This window comes from Pagrus major, chromosome 13 (assembly GCF_040436345.1).
Source record: "Pagrus major chromosome 13, Pma_NU_1.0".
Taxonomy (NCBI): Eukaryota; Metazoa; Chordata; class Actinopteri; order Spariformes; family Sparidae; genus Pagrus; species Pagrus major.
The window spans coordinates 23308425-23325119 of NC_133227.1; the positions used below are offsets into that span (position 1 = coordinate 23308425).

General features: G+C 41.9%; 1 protein-coding gene across 1 annotated transcript; it reads left to right on the forward strand.

Moving 5' to 3' along the window:
- Positions 1 to 367: 367 nt before the first annotated feature.
- LOC141007737 (platelet-derived growth factor receptor beta-like) lies at positions 368 to 16695 on the forward strand. Its single transcript, XM_073480134.1, has 28 exons — positions 368 to 506; positions 2496 to 2565; positions 6360 to 6429; positions 6500 to 6594; positions 7865 to 8060; positions 8147 to 8407; positions 9150 to 9280; positions 9399 to 9480; positions 9669 to 9743; positions 9827 to 10010; positions 10135 to 10250; positions 10374 to 10485; positions 10574 to 10673; positions 10779 to 10887; positions 11143 to 11237; positions 11349 to 11481; positions 11673 to 11777; positions 11888 to 11992; positions 12726 to 12828; positions 12922 to 13043; positions 13582 to 13694; positions 13796 to 13918; positions 14037 to 14148; positions 14233 to 14332; positions 14888 to 14993; positions 15298 to 15415; positions 15507 to 15645; positions 16124 to 16695. Exons 3-28 carry the CDS (start codon positions 6375 to 6377, stop codon positions 16233 to 16235), a joined length of 3102 nt encoding a protein of 1033 aa, XP_073336235.1. The 5' UTR covers positions 368 to 506; positions 2496 to 2565; positions 6360 to 6374; the 3' UTR covers positions 16236 to 16695.

Consider the following 16695-nt stretch of genomic DNA (forward strand, 5'->3'; position numbering starts at 1 on the left):
GCCTTTTTCTGTGTGTGTGTGCATGCCTCTCTCTCTCTCTCTCTCTCTTTAGCTGTGTGTGTCTGTGTGTGTGTGTCTGTCTGTGTGTGTGTGTGTGTGTGTGTGTGTGCGTGTGTGTGTGTATGTGTGTTGGACTTGGTTCACTTCCTGTCAGAGAGAGAAGAGAGAGGGAGGGAGGGCAAACGACAGAGAGACAGATTGAAAACAGACGTTCTCTCTCTCTCTCCTTCCCTCTCCCTCTCCCTCTCCCTCTCTCCCACTCTCTCTCTCTCCTCCTCTCGCTCTCCCACTGTGAGTCAGTCTGTTGGTTTCCATGCGTCGCCCGTCTGGAATGAACTCAGACTAAAGACTAAAGAGGAGTGAGGGGAAGGAGAGAGGAGACAACTGAAAAAGAAAAAGAAGAAGAAGAAGAAGAAGAAGAAGAGGAGGAAGAAGAGGAAGAAGAAGAAGAAGAAGAGGAGGAGGAGGAGGAGGAGGAAAGAGAAGAGGAGCAGCAGCATCAGAAGGTTTGCACAGACCAAATGTCTCATTCTTATTTTGCTGATTTGTCCGTCTCTGAGACTTTGTGTCCTCCCATCAAGCCCTGCAGTAAAACTCTCAGTACCTCAGCGTTCAAATACTGTGTACGCTGCAGTACAGCACACAGTATTATGAGTTAGATGTATGCAGAATGATTATTTGTTATGACTGCTGCATTACTGAAAAGAGGCTTTAATGCGCAGCTTTTTGCACAAGATTGGTTCATATTTTATAAACCTCTCACATTTTATTAGATCACTGTCTTCAGTTGTGTGACGATTTGTTGTAGTTTACTTTCAGAGAGCATAATACACCGTTCACTTCATGATCACGTTTAAAAAACATCAGCTGTGATGTCATTAATGTTAAAGGTTATCTGGATATTTGTTTTTACTAAAGCAGATTATTGTTGTCAGGACGGCAACTCTGTTTTTCTTGTACATTAGTTGAAATTATCACATATTTACTGTTAATAATGATTCAACAAAGCACAAGACACTGAAAACTCCACTCTGATGATGAATTAAACACTTTATTTTTTCATTGTTGAAGTCAAAACAAACTGAGAAATATTCAAACGGGCATTCTTACACAAATTTGATCTAATCAGTATTGATCATTGTATCGATTTTCTTTCTCACTGTGAAAACATACATACAGAAGGATTGGTTATGATACTTGTGATTGATTGTCTGATTGATTCATACACTCAAATTTCATCACAAAGTTTCACATTTAATGCAAAAGTTTTCATGTTGAGTCAACGTGGATAAATTATATAACACAGTCTGATTAAATAAAATAAATGCAGACTTATACATAAACCTTTAAACCGGAACTTCTACATAAATATGTTTCTTCAATGTTTATTAAGTTTTCTATATAAAAGTATTGCATTTCACATTCGTTAGTCTGTCATGTAATAAATCACACATCTACTTATTTTATTTATACACTTCGACTCAGCATTATAGTAAAACTTTGTATTAATTAGAATCATAAATAGATGAAACATTTACATCTAATTTAAAATTCTTAAAGTCAATGTTTAAGGCAAGTAATGTTTCTCAGTGTATGTGTCAGCAAGTTCACATAATCACCACTTCTGCTCTGAAACAAAGAAAGTTTAATAGTTTTGTTTTTATATTTTAAACATGTTTACCGTAAAGTCTTCAATGAAAGCCAACTTTCAACAAAATATGTGAAATAAATAAAAAAATAAAATGCTTTTATTGTGAAACACCTGCAGGAAGAGAGTTTCATGGACTTCCAGTCTGTCTGTGTGTCTTACCTGCCAACATTTAGCAGCTGTCTGAACACAGGTTCAACTGATTTCACCATTTACACTACATTTACAAAAGAAGACTTTTTTTATTGATGTAAACAGGTCAAATTTTACAAAAACAGTAACATTAATCAATACAGGCTTCTTCTTTGTCTCCTGTGGAGAAAGTCCCCAGACTCCCTTTGAAAATCGCTAAATTTTGTGAGCTGCTGAGCTGGAGGAAACTTTATAAACATTGTGAAATGCTGTCTCTGATAAATTCTTAATTATTAGGGCCTTCTTCTAAATTCAGCAAATATTATCTATGAAAATTGTTTATACACATTGCATCCATTTGCATGTTTATTTGTATATAGAGTGGGGACCTGACAGACCTTTTTCTTGTGTTAATTGAAATGATCACATATTTAATCGTTCTTTTGTTGTTGGAGTAAAACAAACTGAGAAATATTCAAACTAATATTCTTTTCAAGACCATAAACACCAAGAAAATTACAGAGCCAGAAAAAATAAGAGAGAGCTTTAAAAAAAAAAGAGTTTAACAGCAACAAACACAGATGTATGCCCTTTTCTTTGTGAGCTGATGCTCAATAAAATTGGTAAAAGTTTGTTGTTGAAGTGAACAGTTTTGGTTCCATGAATCATGCGACACTATATTTATTAAAACCTTTGTTTTCTGTGTCTTCCAAAGGTAGGAGGTCACTGGCATCAGACTGTGGGAGTTAGAAAAACAACTTTCAACATGCAGGAGTGACGTACAGGTGAGACACCTGTAGATCAGCTGAGTGTGATGTCAGAGCTGCTCTGTCTGTTTTAAATTTAAATTCCACAGCGACTCAAAGCAGCAGAGCTAGAGATAGTTTTACCCACAATGCAACGCTCCCTCTGACAGTTTGGTGGGAGATTAGGGTGTGTTATGCTAGTAGCAGCTACATTACATATATACAATGTATTTGTATTGTTTTCATTGTTCATTTATTTGTCATTTTACCACACAAGGTTGTCCAATGAAATGCAAGTTGTAGTCCTTTTAGGCTACACACAAACAAAAATCTATATTTTTTTATATTGGAGTGTTAAAGAGTCCATCAGAGCTCTCACCGGCGATAAAATGGTTGATATCCGATCCGATCCGATCCGTGCTCTGGGTCAGGAGAACAGCCCGTAGAAAAAGGTCCAGGCTGGCGGGGATGACGTTTATGATGTGCTGGAGACACACACACACACCCACACACACACAGAACACAGTTCATCTCTTGTATCCATAAATAAGAGATGAACTGTGATTTCCATGTTTACTGAGCCCTGATTGGTTGCACACATTGGCAGCAACTCAGCGTGTGACATCACAGTTTGATGTGTGTCTAGAGCCCTGTTCAGACCTGGTATCAACATCCGTCCTGAGGGATCCGATCACAAGTGGTCAGCTCTAACTACAGGTGGGAATGGCACCAAGACACATTGAGGATGTATTTGAGATCTGATCACCCAGACCTCGTTTGGAGGTCTTTGTGAAACAGCCACAGCAAATTCTAAATCATTTATTCCTTCTTGTAAATTCGGCATTAAATGCAATACGTTAAGTTGTTTCTGTCCCTGTAAAAAGTGTCACTTTGTTGTGGCAACAGCAGCGACTTGAGGCTTACCTGCCAACACTAAGGAGCTGTCTGAACACTGTTTCACCTGATTTCATCATGTTCTGTAAATCTACAAAAATAGACATTTTCATTTATGTAAACAGGTCAACAGGTTTTTACAAATGCAGTAAACAGTAACCAATACACTACATCTTTGTCGCGTGTGGAGAAAGTCCCCAGACTCCCTTAAGAAAATGCTTAATTTTGTGAGTTGTTGAGCGAGGGGAAACTTTAAAAACATTGTGAAACACTGTCTATGACAAATTCGTAATCATTCATGCTTTCTCGTAAATTCGGCATTAAATGTAATACTTTGAGTATTACTAACTTCCTTGTCAGTTAGTCATGCATTGCTGTTTCAGCCTGTTTATGTCTTACCTGCCAACATTGAGCAGCTGTTTAAACACACAGTTTCAACTGATTTCACCATTTTCAATAAATAGGCTTAAATAGACATTTTATTGATGTAAACGGGTACATTTTTACGAATAACGTAAACAATAACCAATATAGGCTTCTTCTTTGTTGTTGGTGGAGAAAGTCCCCAGACTCCCTTAAAAAAAAGCTCAATTTTGTGAGTTGTTGAGTTAGGAGAGACTTTATAAACATTGTGAAATGCTGTCTCTTTTCTTAATTCTTAATTTTATGGGCCTTCTTGTAAATTTCTTTATTTGTACATTTGCACCAGCAAAGCACATGTTTATTACACATCACTGACAGGCTTCGAGATGTCCACTTGCGATCGGATCACTCAGGACGGATGTTAAAACCAGGTCTGAACAGTCCCAAAGTAGTCAAATCTTTCACTCCAGTCAACCCTGTAACTTGCAACCTGGAACTTGACGCTGAATCTGGACCTGTCTGGCTGCCCTCATGCCTCTTACACATTGAGTTCCTTCTCTTCAGACTGTTTTTTTACTGCTGCTTGCAAGCTTATGTAAGCTGAACAGTTCCTGTGTGCCAGCCTGACGCTGTTCAAAGGAGCCTTTAAAGAACTCGAAATCCTCCACGACCTCGCGTCAGATGTTTGGTATTCAACACATGTAGAAATGGAAAACAAGACTCTACTGGATTTACTGACCATTCAACAGTTAGCTTAGCATTAGCCTCAGTGACTGCACACAGATCTGCAGACCTCAGCTGCACAAAACCTCTAAATCTGAACAAAACCAGGTGACTGCTGAAGGTAACTCACATGTTGCTATTGTTAGCATGCTCAACCCTTCCATGACGTCTGCAAACACATCACAACACGGCAGTAGATGAGTGACATAATCAGTGACATCACTGTGGTCGTGCAGCACTGAAGCTGAGACAGCGGCAGAGCTGTGATTGGCTGAAAACTGTGATGAATTGAATTTAAAGTCGTGTTGGAAAGACTCCTCTTGGCTGCCCACAGGAAATACTTTCCTGTTTATTTTCTTCTTCGGTGGTCGACTCGCATTCCTCCCTCACCCGAGATCGGTTGGCTGAGATCCCCAAGGACACACTCGGATTGGGTGACTGGATTCAGTCTTCTCTTTTTCTTTGGAGGAAAGAGAGAGAGAGAGAGAAAAAAAAGCCAAAATCCCCCTGTGAAAACACACACGTACACGTGCGCGCACACACACACAGAGGAATGTGTTCAGGTCTGTTTGAACCATCGCAGCTTCAAATGATTCAACAGATTTAACAGACTGTTTCTGTTGAACTGACTTCAGACTTCAGAGTGTCTGAAGCATCCAGCAGTTGTCAGTGACAGATTAAAAACAGGATGGTCAAAGAGTTTTAGTCCAGAAACTCCGGATCCCTCATTTCTGATGCACAAAAGTTGCTTTTATAAATTAGACATGCAGACACTTTGACGCACTTTGATGTTTGGATTGCAGTTTTGACAAGTTTGTTTTGTGACCTTACTTCCACTCCACTACATTTCAAATATTGAAGCATGCATTGCACTTTTACTCCTTTACATGTATTTGATAACTTTAGTTACCAGTTACTTTGTAGATTGCACGCTGCTTATGGTGGCCGTATATAGAATGGCCGAGAATGGGTGAAACAGTAAGACACATGGGAGTCAAAACTCAGCGCTAACATTATTTTTATTCGTGAATTCAGCTGTCTGTCATTAGGGGATAAAAACATAATGACTGACTGCGTTGTATGTCAGCCAAACAGTGTGTAAGTCACTATCCATAACACCCATAACATAAAATACAAATTATTTTTATTCATGAACTCAAATGTCTGTCATTACGAAGGAAACAATGGCCCTGTTTGGTTTTTTTTGTTTTGTTTTATCATAACTGTCGCAATGTGCCCCGGCAGCAGCTGTTTCAATTCATGGCTCCACTCCAACATACAACAGCCATAATTCACGTAGGATCAAACTGCTGTAGCCAATGCAGAGCCAGTTGCAGGGTGACACCAACAAAAATTTCAGTCAGTATTTCATGTTTTATTAGGCTATAACGGATCGAAACTCTTCTATTTCGGGACCGTTCCAAATTTTTCAGGATGTCTGGTCACATCTGGTAGCACAACCGTGAGAAAAAATAGTAAATAAACTAAATAACAAACTTTTTACAACACCCTCTGGCTTACCCCCATTCAAGCGGATCAATGACCCAACACAGTGGGCAGACATCTTTGAACTAAACTCATTAAACACTGAGAGGTCTGTTTATATGGGCATCAGGTCACTGTTCTACTTTTACAGCATCACATCTTTGATGAATTAGCTAACTTTAACTTTCACTATTTATCATCTAATCATAACCCAGCACAGTGGTTCTTAACATTTTAAAGCTGAGACACTCCTTAAAGTGCCAAAATGAAAAAAGTTATATGCAGCATCACTGATGAAAGACAGACCAGCTCATCCTCTGCTGGTTGGAGTGAAACTTTTAATTGTTGTTGTTGTTGTTGTTTGTCAGGATCATCGGCCAATAATGGCGTCCATCAGAGGACGAACAGGAAGTCTGAACGTGCTGCACTTCCTGTTGGGTGAGTATACCAATGTTAAAACATCCATCAGACTTTACAGGTAGACTGACACCTGTCTGTCTGTCTGCAGGTGTGTTCCTGGTTTGTCCTGAAGGGGCTGTCTGTCTGGAGCTGATGCCTTCTTCCTCTGAAGTTCTGCTTAACTCAAACGCCAACTTCACTGTGGTCAGTAAACACCTGTCTGTCTTCGCCCGTACCTTGTTGTGTGTCCACACATACCTGTCTGACGCCACAGTTACCTGTCCCGCCTGTCATTGCAGGTGTGTTCAAGTACCTGTCTGTCTCCTCAGGTGTGTTCAGGAAGGAGACAGGTACCTGTCTGTCTCCCCAGGTGTGTTTGCGATTGGATCAGGTACCTTTCTGTCTCTTCAGGTGTGATTAATGGAGTCAGGTACCTGTCTGTCTCTGCAGAGTTGTTCAGGTAACTGTCTGCCTCCTCAGGTGTATTCGTGAAGGAGACAGGTACCTGTCTGTCTCCTCAGGTGTGTTTGTAGTTGGCTTAGGCACCTGTCTGTCTTCCAGGTGTGTTTGGGATGGAGTCAGGTATTTGTCTTTCTCTTCTGGTGCTTTCAGGGTTGGTCAGGTACCTGTTTGTCTCTGCAGGTATATTTTGGGTTGGTTCAGGTACCTGTCTGTCTCTTCACGTGGGTTCAGGGTTGGATCATGTACCTGTCTATCTTCTCAGGTGTGTTTAGGGTTGGATTAGGTACCGCTCTGTTTCTTCAGGTGTGTTCGGGATTGGATCATTACCTGTCTGTCCTCTCAGGTATGTTTGGGGTTGCTTCAGGCACCTGTTTGTCCCCTTGGGTGTTTCTGATGCAGTCAGGGACCTACCTTTCTCCTCAGGCGTGTTTGGGGTTATTTCAGGTACCCGTCAATCTCTGCAGGTGTGTTCAAGTTCCTGTTTGTCTCCTCAGGTATGTTCGGGAGTCAGGTACCTATCTGTATCCTCAAAATGTGTTTGGGGTTGGTTCAGGTACTTGTCTGTCCCTGTAGGTTTGTTCAGGTACCCATCTGTTTCTCCAGGTGTTCAGGGTTGGTCTGGTGTGTTCGGGATTAGATCATGTATCTGTCTATCTTCTCAGGTGTGTTCAGGGTTGGATCAAGTATCTGTCTGTCTTCTCAGGTCTACTTGGGGTTGGTTCAGGTACCTGTCTGTGTCTTCTGGTGTATTCAGGTTTGGATCAGGTACCTTTTTGTCCTCTCAGGTGTGTCTGGGTTCGGTTTAGGTACCTGTCTGTCTCAAATGGGGTTGGCTCAGGTACTTGTTTGTCTAAATGGTTTATCCAGGTATCTGTCTCTACAGGTGTGTTGAGGTACCTGTCTGTCTCCTCAGGTGTGTTCAGGTACCTGTCTGTCTCTTCAGGTGTGTTCAGGTGCCTGTCTGTCTCCTCAGGTGTTCAGGGTTGGTTCAGGTACCTGTCTGTCTCTCCAGGTGTGTTCAGGCTGGAGTCAGGTGACATGGCGGTTACCTCAGGACATGTTGGTGGACGGGGTTGTTGTGGAGAATCAGGGATCCAGCAGCATCCTGCAGCTCTTTAACGCCACCTGGAAGAATTCTGGGAGATACACGTGTGAAGAGGCCTCGTCCTATCAGAGCAGAGAGATCGACATCTTCATACCTGGTCAAGGTGATGATGAAATTTCTCATATATTGATCATGTCTTGTGAGACCTTTACCTCCTGATGTTTCAATCCTACTTGTCCCCCCTTTCAGGTCCAGAGGAATGGTTTGTCCCACTGGGTCCAGGTGTGGTCATGAAGGAGGCAGAGGAAGATACCATCCCCTGTGTGGTGTCCGACCCACAGCTCAACGTCTCGCTGTACGAACGTCCCAGCAGGACACCTGTTACGGGGACAAAGTACGAGCCAGGCCACGGCTTCACGGGTCGTCTGAACGACACATCATACGTGTGCTTGGCCACCCGTGGAGACGAGGAGAAAGAGTCACAGGTGTACTATGTCTTCAGCATCATCGGTGAGGGAATTATCTATAATAGTAGTTGCTCTTCAAGTCTGACTTCGTTTCACCTAACTAAAGGGTCTGAATCATCACTTCACATGTAAAATGTTTGTTCCAGGAAAGAACGTTTGGTACTACTTTAAGGCCTTTTGGACCATTTTCAGAGAAATTATGTTGGAAAGTTGCCATTTGGTTATTTACCTTTACAAAATGTCCTGCTCAAATGTAATCGGGTTTGGCAATCTTCCTGTGCAGGAATACAGAAGTGCTAAAGGATGTGAAAGAAGACTCATTTTGGGCGAGGCAACAACATACAAAATATCACTGAAAATGAACACTTAATATATATTCAGGAAATATTCAGGCACCTGGCAAAAAAATGCCTTCTTGTGACTTTAAAATACCCCTGATATTTACCCCTTATTTACACTAACTTTATGCATATAGATACTGCTTCAGTGGTTCCTCATTTTTATCTCAACCACACACCTGCCACATGTAAGCTGCTATGATCATATTGGGGAACAGTGGTAGCCAAACCCTTATCCTAGCCCAGGACTGGCAGCCCTTGCCCCTCCCCTATTACCACCACTGAGGGGCCCTTGAGCAAGGCCCTTTGAATTAAGATTACAAAGATTTAGACCAGATTAAATTTGGTGAGTTTAACTATGAGCTTCGTTAGTTTGGATTAAACCAAATAGACTACACTATTGTCTTACATCAGACCTGTCTGTCTCTCCACCTGTCTGTCTCTCAGTTCCAAAGGTGATGGAGGTGGATCTGACGGTGTCCAGCAGCGTGTTGAAGCAGGGGGAGGCTCTGATTGTAAACTGCACTGTCAAAGACACTGAGATGGTCTTCTTCTCCTGGGACTTCCCTCGCAAAGAGGTACCTGTCTCACTCTTCATCCGCCTGTCTGTCTGAACTGTGATGTCATCAAACTGTAATGCCTCATAGGTTTTTTTCAAAAATAAAAACGTTAAAGTTTTCTCTTGTGTTGCTTCAGAAAATCGAGCCTCTGACCGACTTTCTGCCCAATCGGATCCGCTCCTTCCTTAACATCACCGAGGCAACAGTGGCAGATTCTGGTAGGTCACTAACGAAAATGTCTGCTGCTTCCCGTTTTGTTTTTCATAATGGTATCTTAACTGATAAACACCAAAGTAATGAGTTACAATTATTGGTTACTGTGGTAATTTTGAACCGTCTGTTCTGGTTGTTTGGTTTTTGGGTAACCAAAGCGATGGGAATGTGTGTGTGCATGTGTTTCCTGTAGGTGCGTATGTGTGTGTGGTGAAGGAGACAATGCAAGAGCAAACTGTGACGAAAAACATCACGGTGAGAGTACTGGGTGAGTACACACACACACACACATGCACGCAGACGCACACACACACACACACATACGTTAACTGTCCCTCTCTCTCTCTGCAGATCAAGGTTATGTCTACCTGTGGCCTTCAGGTGAAACCAATGTGTCATCTCTCCTTCATCACACGGTGGAGTTCAGTGTGGATATCGACGCCCACCCCGCCCCCACGGTCCTCTGGACCAAAGACAACCAGACCGTCGCCACGGACACCACCTCCATCACCACCAGACACCTGACAGGAAGCAGGTAGAGCAAAGGTCATCTTTAGAGTTCAAGAGGGAACCTTCTTGTCTGTCTGATTGATTGATTGATTGATTGATTGATTGATTGATTGATTGATTGATTGATTGATTGATTGATTGATGTGCAGGTATGTGAGCACACTGACGCTGGTTCGAGTCCAGATGGATCAGACCGGAAGATACACAGCAACTGCTTCCAACGATGATGACCTTGAGGAGGGCATCTTCAACCTGGAGGTCAAAGGTCAGACAGAGAGAGAGAGACAGGATGATAGACAGGCTTCACATAACATGTGTGTGTGTTAATCTGTGTGTGTGTGTGTGTGTGTGTGTGTTTACCTGTGTGTGTTTACCTGTGTGTGTGCAGCGCCCCCCAGGATCACGTCTCTGTCGGAGGTCGGCAGTAAGGCAGTGCAGTGTGTCAGTGAGGGAGCTCCGCCCCCATCTATCACCTGGTACACCTGTCAGAGCTCACACAGGTAAACAGACACACACACATACACATGCACACACACACACAGGTAACAGAACTCATGCTGTCATAGTGACCGTGTTTGTCTCCTGCAGGTGCAATAATTTGACAGGCGGCTGGAGGAGCCTATCAGCCTCAGAGGGCAGGGCTCTGCAGGACAACATCACTGAAGTGGAGGAGAGAGGCGTTACTAAGGTAACCAGTGATGTCATCAGTGTGATGTCATCAGTTCGGGGGGAGACAACAAAGTGTCATCATATGAAGATGATTGACAGCTGTGTGTGTGTGTCACCTGTACAGGTACGCAGTGTGTTGACTCTGCAGAGTCTCAGCGCTCTGTCAGCGGTTCGCTGTGAGGCCAAAAACTCTGCAGGACGACGAGCCAGAGACCTGCGAATACTGTCCAACTGTACGTACTAATACTGCAATACTACTGTAGTACTACTGTATTATTCTATACAACTGACCTCTAAATACTGTCCAACTGTACGTACTAATATTGCAATATTACTGTAGTATACTACTATACTGTAATACTGTAGTAATGTTCATGACATAATGTCTCTCTCTCTCCCTTTCTCTCTCTGACTGCCTGTCTGTCTCTCACTGTCTGCTTCTCTCTCTCGCTCTCTCTCTCTGTCTCTCTCTCTCTGCCTGTCTCCAGCTCTCCTGTCTCAGGTCGCAGTGTTGGCAGCAGTTCTGGTTCTGGTCATCCTCGCCGTCATCTTCCTCATCATACTCATCCTCCTCTGGAGAAAAGTCAGTATCCAGTGTAGTACTACTGTTAATATTAACTGCAGTTTTAGTTGTACAGTCGTGGCCAGTAGTGTAGAAGTAGAACTGCAGTATTGGTTGTATTTGTTTTGTTAGAAACCTCGTTATGAAGTTCGTTGGAAGGTGATCGAGTCAGTGAGTCCTGACGGACAGCAGTACACCTACCTCGACCCCGCCCACCTGCCCTACAACTCCACCTGGGAAGTACCACGAGACAACATAGTGATAGGTAATACTTTGAGACAGCGTAGTACTAGGTAATACTTTGAGACAGCGTAGTACTAGGTAATACTTTGCTTTTTCAAAATAACTGACTCAGTCAACTTTGTTCTTGTAAGAAAACATACATTTTCTCAGTCTGTCAGCGGCACTCACCCCATCCATCTGTCTGTCTGTCTCTCTGCCTGTCTCTCTCTCCAGGTCAGGTGTTGGGTTCAGGTGCATTTGGTCGTGTTGTCGAGGCAACAGTCTCTGGTCTGCTTCACTCTCATTCATCAACTAAAGTAGCCATCAAGATGGTGAAACGTACGTACATGTCTGTCTGTCTGTCAATCTGATTGATTATTGATAAAATCATTTCAGGCCTGAAATCAATAAAAATGAAAAACTTTGTGTTTTTCTGTGTGTGGGTTCAGCCAACAGCGGTGCAGTTCAGTCTCTGATGTCAGAGTTGAAGGTTTTGGTTCATCTCGGTCCTCACCTGAATGTCGTCAATCTGCTGGGAGCGAGCACGAGAGGAGGTGAACCCTTAAATCCTGACTTAATCCTGATTTAATCCTGCTCTGAATCTAAACTAATACCGACTTAATCTTTACTTAATCCTGCTCTGAATCTAGACTAATACCAATTTAATCTTTACTTAATCCTGCTCTGAATCTAGACTAATACCAATTTAATCTTTACTTAATCCTGCTCTGAATCTAGACTAATACCGACTTAATCTTTACTTAATCCTGCTCTGAATCTAGACTAATACCAATTTAATCTTTACTTAATCCTGCTCTGAATCTAAAATAATACTGACTTAATCCTCACTTAATCCTGGTCTGGTTCTAAATTTAGTCCTAATCTGATTTTAAACTAATCCTGACTTAATCCTGATTCATCCCAAACAAATCTGAACCATCTAACTCTCTGTTGCGGTGTGTCGGTGTGACACATGACGTCAGATTTTAATCCTGCTGCTGCTCTTTGCTCGCATTTTACTCCTTCAAAATAAAAGCCCTCCATGATGATAACTTTAATGCTTCATCTGAAGATGAAGTTCAAACTTATTGTAAATTAAATGTTATGACTGTTGTCATAGTGACCTGAGACACAAAACACACCTGAACTCAGACCAGGTGTACTGATTACAGGAATATTCCATTTTGGAGGGACTCTAAAACTGGATTGTCTCAGACACATGCTGTTTGCATAATAATAATAATAATAATAATAATAGAAATAATGTTTGTGTGTCTGTCTGTCCAGGTCCTGTCTATCTGATCACTGAGTTCTGTCGCCATGGAGACTTGGTGAACTACCTGCAGAGGAACAAACACACCTTCTTACAGAGCGACACGCACACCAAGAGGTCAACACACACACACACACACACACACACACTCTGCCATGTTGATATGAGTTGTTATCCCTCTGTATTGAGTGTGTGTCTCTCGTCCTGCAGTGACAGTGATGGAGGTTACATGGACATGAATAAGGAGGAGAACGCTCAGTACGTCGCCATGAAGGAGCTCAGCTACGCCGACATCGAACCTGCGGTGTACGAGACGCCTTACACAGCACCAGGTAATGCATGTGGTGCACTGTGTATAAGCGCTGCCTCTCTCTGATGTGAATAAATTGATAAGTCCATTTAATTGGAATATTGTCAGTTTAAACACAATCACAAACAGATTATAGATTATAGAATGAGCTGAGTCACAATGACAAACTAGTTGAAATGATCACAAACATTCATTATTAGGATCTGATAAATAAATTATTTCTTAGTTTATCTGTCAGTCTTAAAATGTTAGATTTATGATTTGGTATTTATAAACATGAACAAAATGATGACATATGACAAAAACAGTTAAGTGAATATTTAACTTACTTTTCTGTTTTATTTATTAATTAGCAATTTGACTTTTGACTTAATTTGACAGTCAAAACATGACCTCATATGACAATTTTGACTTTAATTTTAAATTAAAAATATATTCAGTATCTCATAATTGTAATTTAAATTTTATAATAGTTAATTCATCCTCAGGATATTACATTCAGTCATATGCATTGCATGGTGTGTGTGGTCACAGTGACTCCTCCTCTCGTTCTCTTTCAGACCAGCAGGAGGCGTCGCTCCTCCTCAGTGACTCTCCTCTCCTGACTCTCCATGACCTCCTCAGCTTTTCCTTCCAGGTCTCTAAGGCCATGGACTTCCTCTCCACCAGAAACGTACGATCACTCATCAATACATCACTGATCAATTCATCATTCATCCACGACTGTTGTTGTTTCAAGAACTTGAATTAACGCTCATGTTGTGTTTCCTACAGTGCGTCCACAGAGACCTGGCGGCGAGGAACGTCCTGGTCTGTGAGGGGAAGCTGGTGAAGGTCGGTGACTTTGGTTTGGCCAGAGACCTGATGAAGGATCAGGACTACATCGCCAGAGGAAATGTCAGTATAAATTAATGAATAATATTGTTATAATTAAAATTAGCTTACAGTGTTCATCACTTTACAGACCTGGAAAATTGTAAACTCATCCTTTTAATTTGTGCTTTTAATGTTTAAGAGCTTCCTGCCAGTGAAGTGGATGTCTCCAGAGAGTATTTTCCAGAACATTTACAGCTGTCAGAGTGACGTCTGGTCCTACGGAGTCTTACTATGGGAAATTTTCTCTCTGGGTAAGCTGGTCTAAACCAGTATACATCCACACACACCAGTCTGTACGTCTCCATCAGTGCAGTATATTGTGTGTTTTGTCCCAGGTGGGAGCCCGTACCCTGACCTCCCCATGACCCAGGAGTTTTACTCCGCTCTGAAGAGAGGATACAGAATGAGTCGCCCTGACCACGCTCCTCACAACATGTATGACACACAGGTCACCATCACATGTTTTACACATGTGAGGATGGAGTTGTTCAGATACCCTCACACAGCAGCTTTTCTTTTACATTATGACATTTGTTTTTGACTCTATTTCGAGCCCGCCTCCTTGAATCCACTTATCCGGCTGCTCAACCTTAACTCTACAAGATTAGTATACAAAAGATCACAATGTGATTGTTTCAACACAGAGTAGCTTTCATTTCAGTTTCCTATGGCAATCATGGGATATGGTGGGGAAGAGAACAAATCATGGTTTGAGTTACAATAGCTCTATCCTAACCTTGTCCTTTGTCTTTTACATACTTAATATCTGAATCAAAACTTAACCAAGTAGATCTTGTACAGAAACCAAAACTGTGACTATTCCACTACGTCAAATTCATAACGTAGCTCATTTAATGTCACAGATAAGCTTGTTTCTGACCATGTTGTTGGCAACAACATGGCTTCAACACAACTCTGACGAGTTCATTAATGTGTGATATTTTGTCTCTAAACATGTCCGACTCCTCTGACAGTGTGCTCTCTCTTCAGTTTTGATCTGATGAAACAGTGTTGGGAGGAAAAACCTCAGTCCAGACCTTCTTTCTCCTCACTGGTCGTCTCCGTGGGAAACATGTTGACTGACGACTATCAAAAGGTACCAAATCAATTTATTGTGTTTAATCCTGCTGGAGTTTCTGTGAAAGAAGAAAAGATTCCCATGGTTTCAAACTCACAAAAATAACCTCCTTTACAGACAGTCACATCTGTAACCGCTCAGTGTTTCCTGGAGACTCCTCTTAACAGGGTGCATGTCTCTCAGCTGTGAGCTGCTTCAGTCTGATGTTTTTTAGTTTCTGTGTTCTTTTTAGAACCACACTCAGAACCAGAACACATTCACCTCTCTGTTCCTGCTTCGGTTCATGCAGTCAGTAACTGTTTTCATTGTTGTTGCGTGTCAGAGTTACCTCCAGCTGACTGAGAACTTCCTGAAAGGTGAAAATCCAGCTGTTGTTCGATCCAGAATGAGTTCATCCAGAGCTGCTGAAGATCAAACAGATATACTTACGGACACGAACGGTCAGATCCACGATAACATACAGATAAATCTACTGATCAAAAAGCTAAACTCAAAAGATTTGACATTCAACTTTCTCAATGTTGTTAACAGGAAGTCCCGCCCCTCAGGAGAGTGTTTACCTCTTGGAGGCGGAGCCTGTGGAGGCCGGCCCCTCCCATGGCACTTACATCATCCCCATCACTGACATTACCATAGAAACCAGCAACGGCGCTGCGCTGGACGCAGTCAGGTACGAACACTGAATGGTCTCCTTATGTTATATAATGTTATGTTACGTCAAACACTATATGTTACTATTATTGACTTATTTAATGTTAACTTGTGTTAAAGTGTTTGTTGTCTCAGTTGTAAAAACTATATTTCCCATAATGCACTTTTTCTTTATCTGGAATATTACATTATTCAGCACACTGTGTCCCTGTGGCTGTCAGTTGTTTTTAATCAGCAGCAGTTAGTTGTGTTGTTAAAAGCATGTTTTAGTTTTTGAATTAATGTGCATTTCATGGTCCAGCTGCTGTTTTTATCAACAGGCCCAGTATGTTCACTATGTAGGCTTACACAACCCTCTGGTGGCTGCTTCAAGTATCACATATTTAACTGAGCTTTGTGTTTTAATGGCACCGAGGGTTAGATTACATCACCTGTGGTCCTTTCCCTCAAAGAAAATAAAAAATAATGACGATGATGTTGATTTCTCTCCTCGGCAGCCCTCAGCTGTCAGAATCTCAGGACATAGCGGGAGCACAGGAAGTGAAAACATCAGAGGACAAACAGGAAATTGAGGCGCCTCCTGCTTCAGAGGAGGAGAGCTGCCTGTGAAGAGTTCAGCTGCCTTTCAGACCGGATGGAGGGTTTAATTAATAATGAGGTATCTGGCAGATTCATCCATCCAGGCAACGCAGAGGGCTGTAATACCCTTTGATATCTGCCACAGCTGGAGCATTCATTCATAAAAGGAGGACATCATCACCAGACAGTGCCGAGGTTCTGCTGAGCAAGGCAGTGAATATTGGGGTTATTTTACCCCCAGTGTTGACTGTAAGGCTGCCAAAGGAAATATGTTTTCTTTTAAATGTTTTTTAAATCACGTTTGTTTCAATATTCCTGTTGAAATGATACAGAGTTATGTTTACAGTAAACTGCGCAGATTTATAACTATAATATTCAGTTTTATATTCTTCACGTATTCATATTATTCTGTAGTGTCTGTATTATGTATGAACTATTATCTGCTTTGTGTTTATTCAAACTGCTCTGAATCATCTCAGAACTAAAGCTC

Coding starts and splice junctions, on each gene's coding strand:
- LOC141007737 (XM_073480134.1), top strand. CDS start 6,375: ATGGCGTCCATCAGAGGACGAACAGGAAGTCTGAACGTGCTGCACTTC. Junction 11,993..12,725: donor GGGAGCGAGCACGAGAGGAG/GTGAACCCTTAA, acceptor CTGTCTGTCCAG/GTCCTGTCTATCTGATCACT. Junction 14,333..14,887: donor GACCACGCTCCTCACAACAT/GTATGACACACA, acceptor CTCTCTCTTCAG/TTTTGATCTGATGAAACAGT.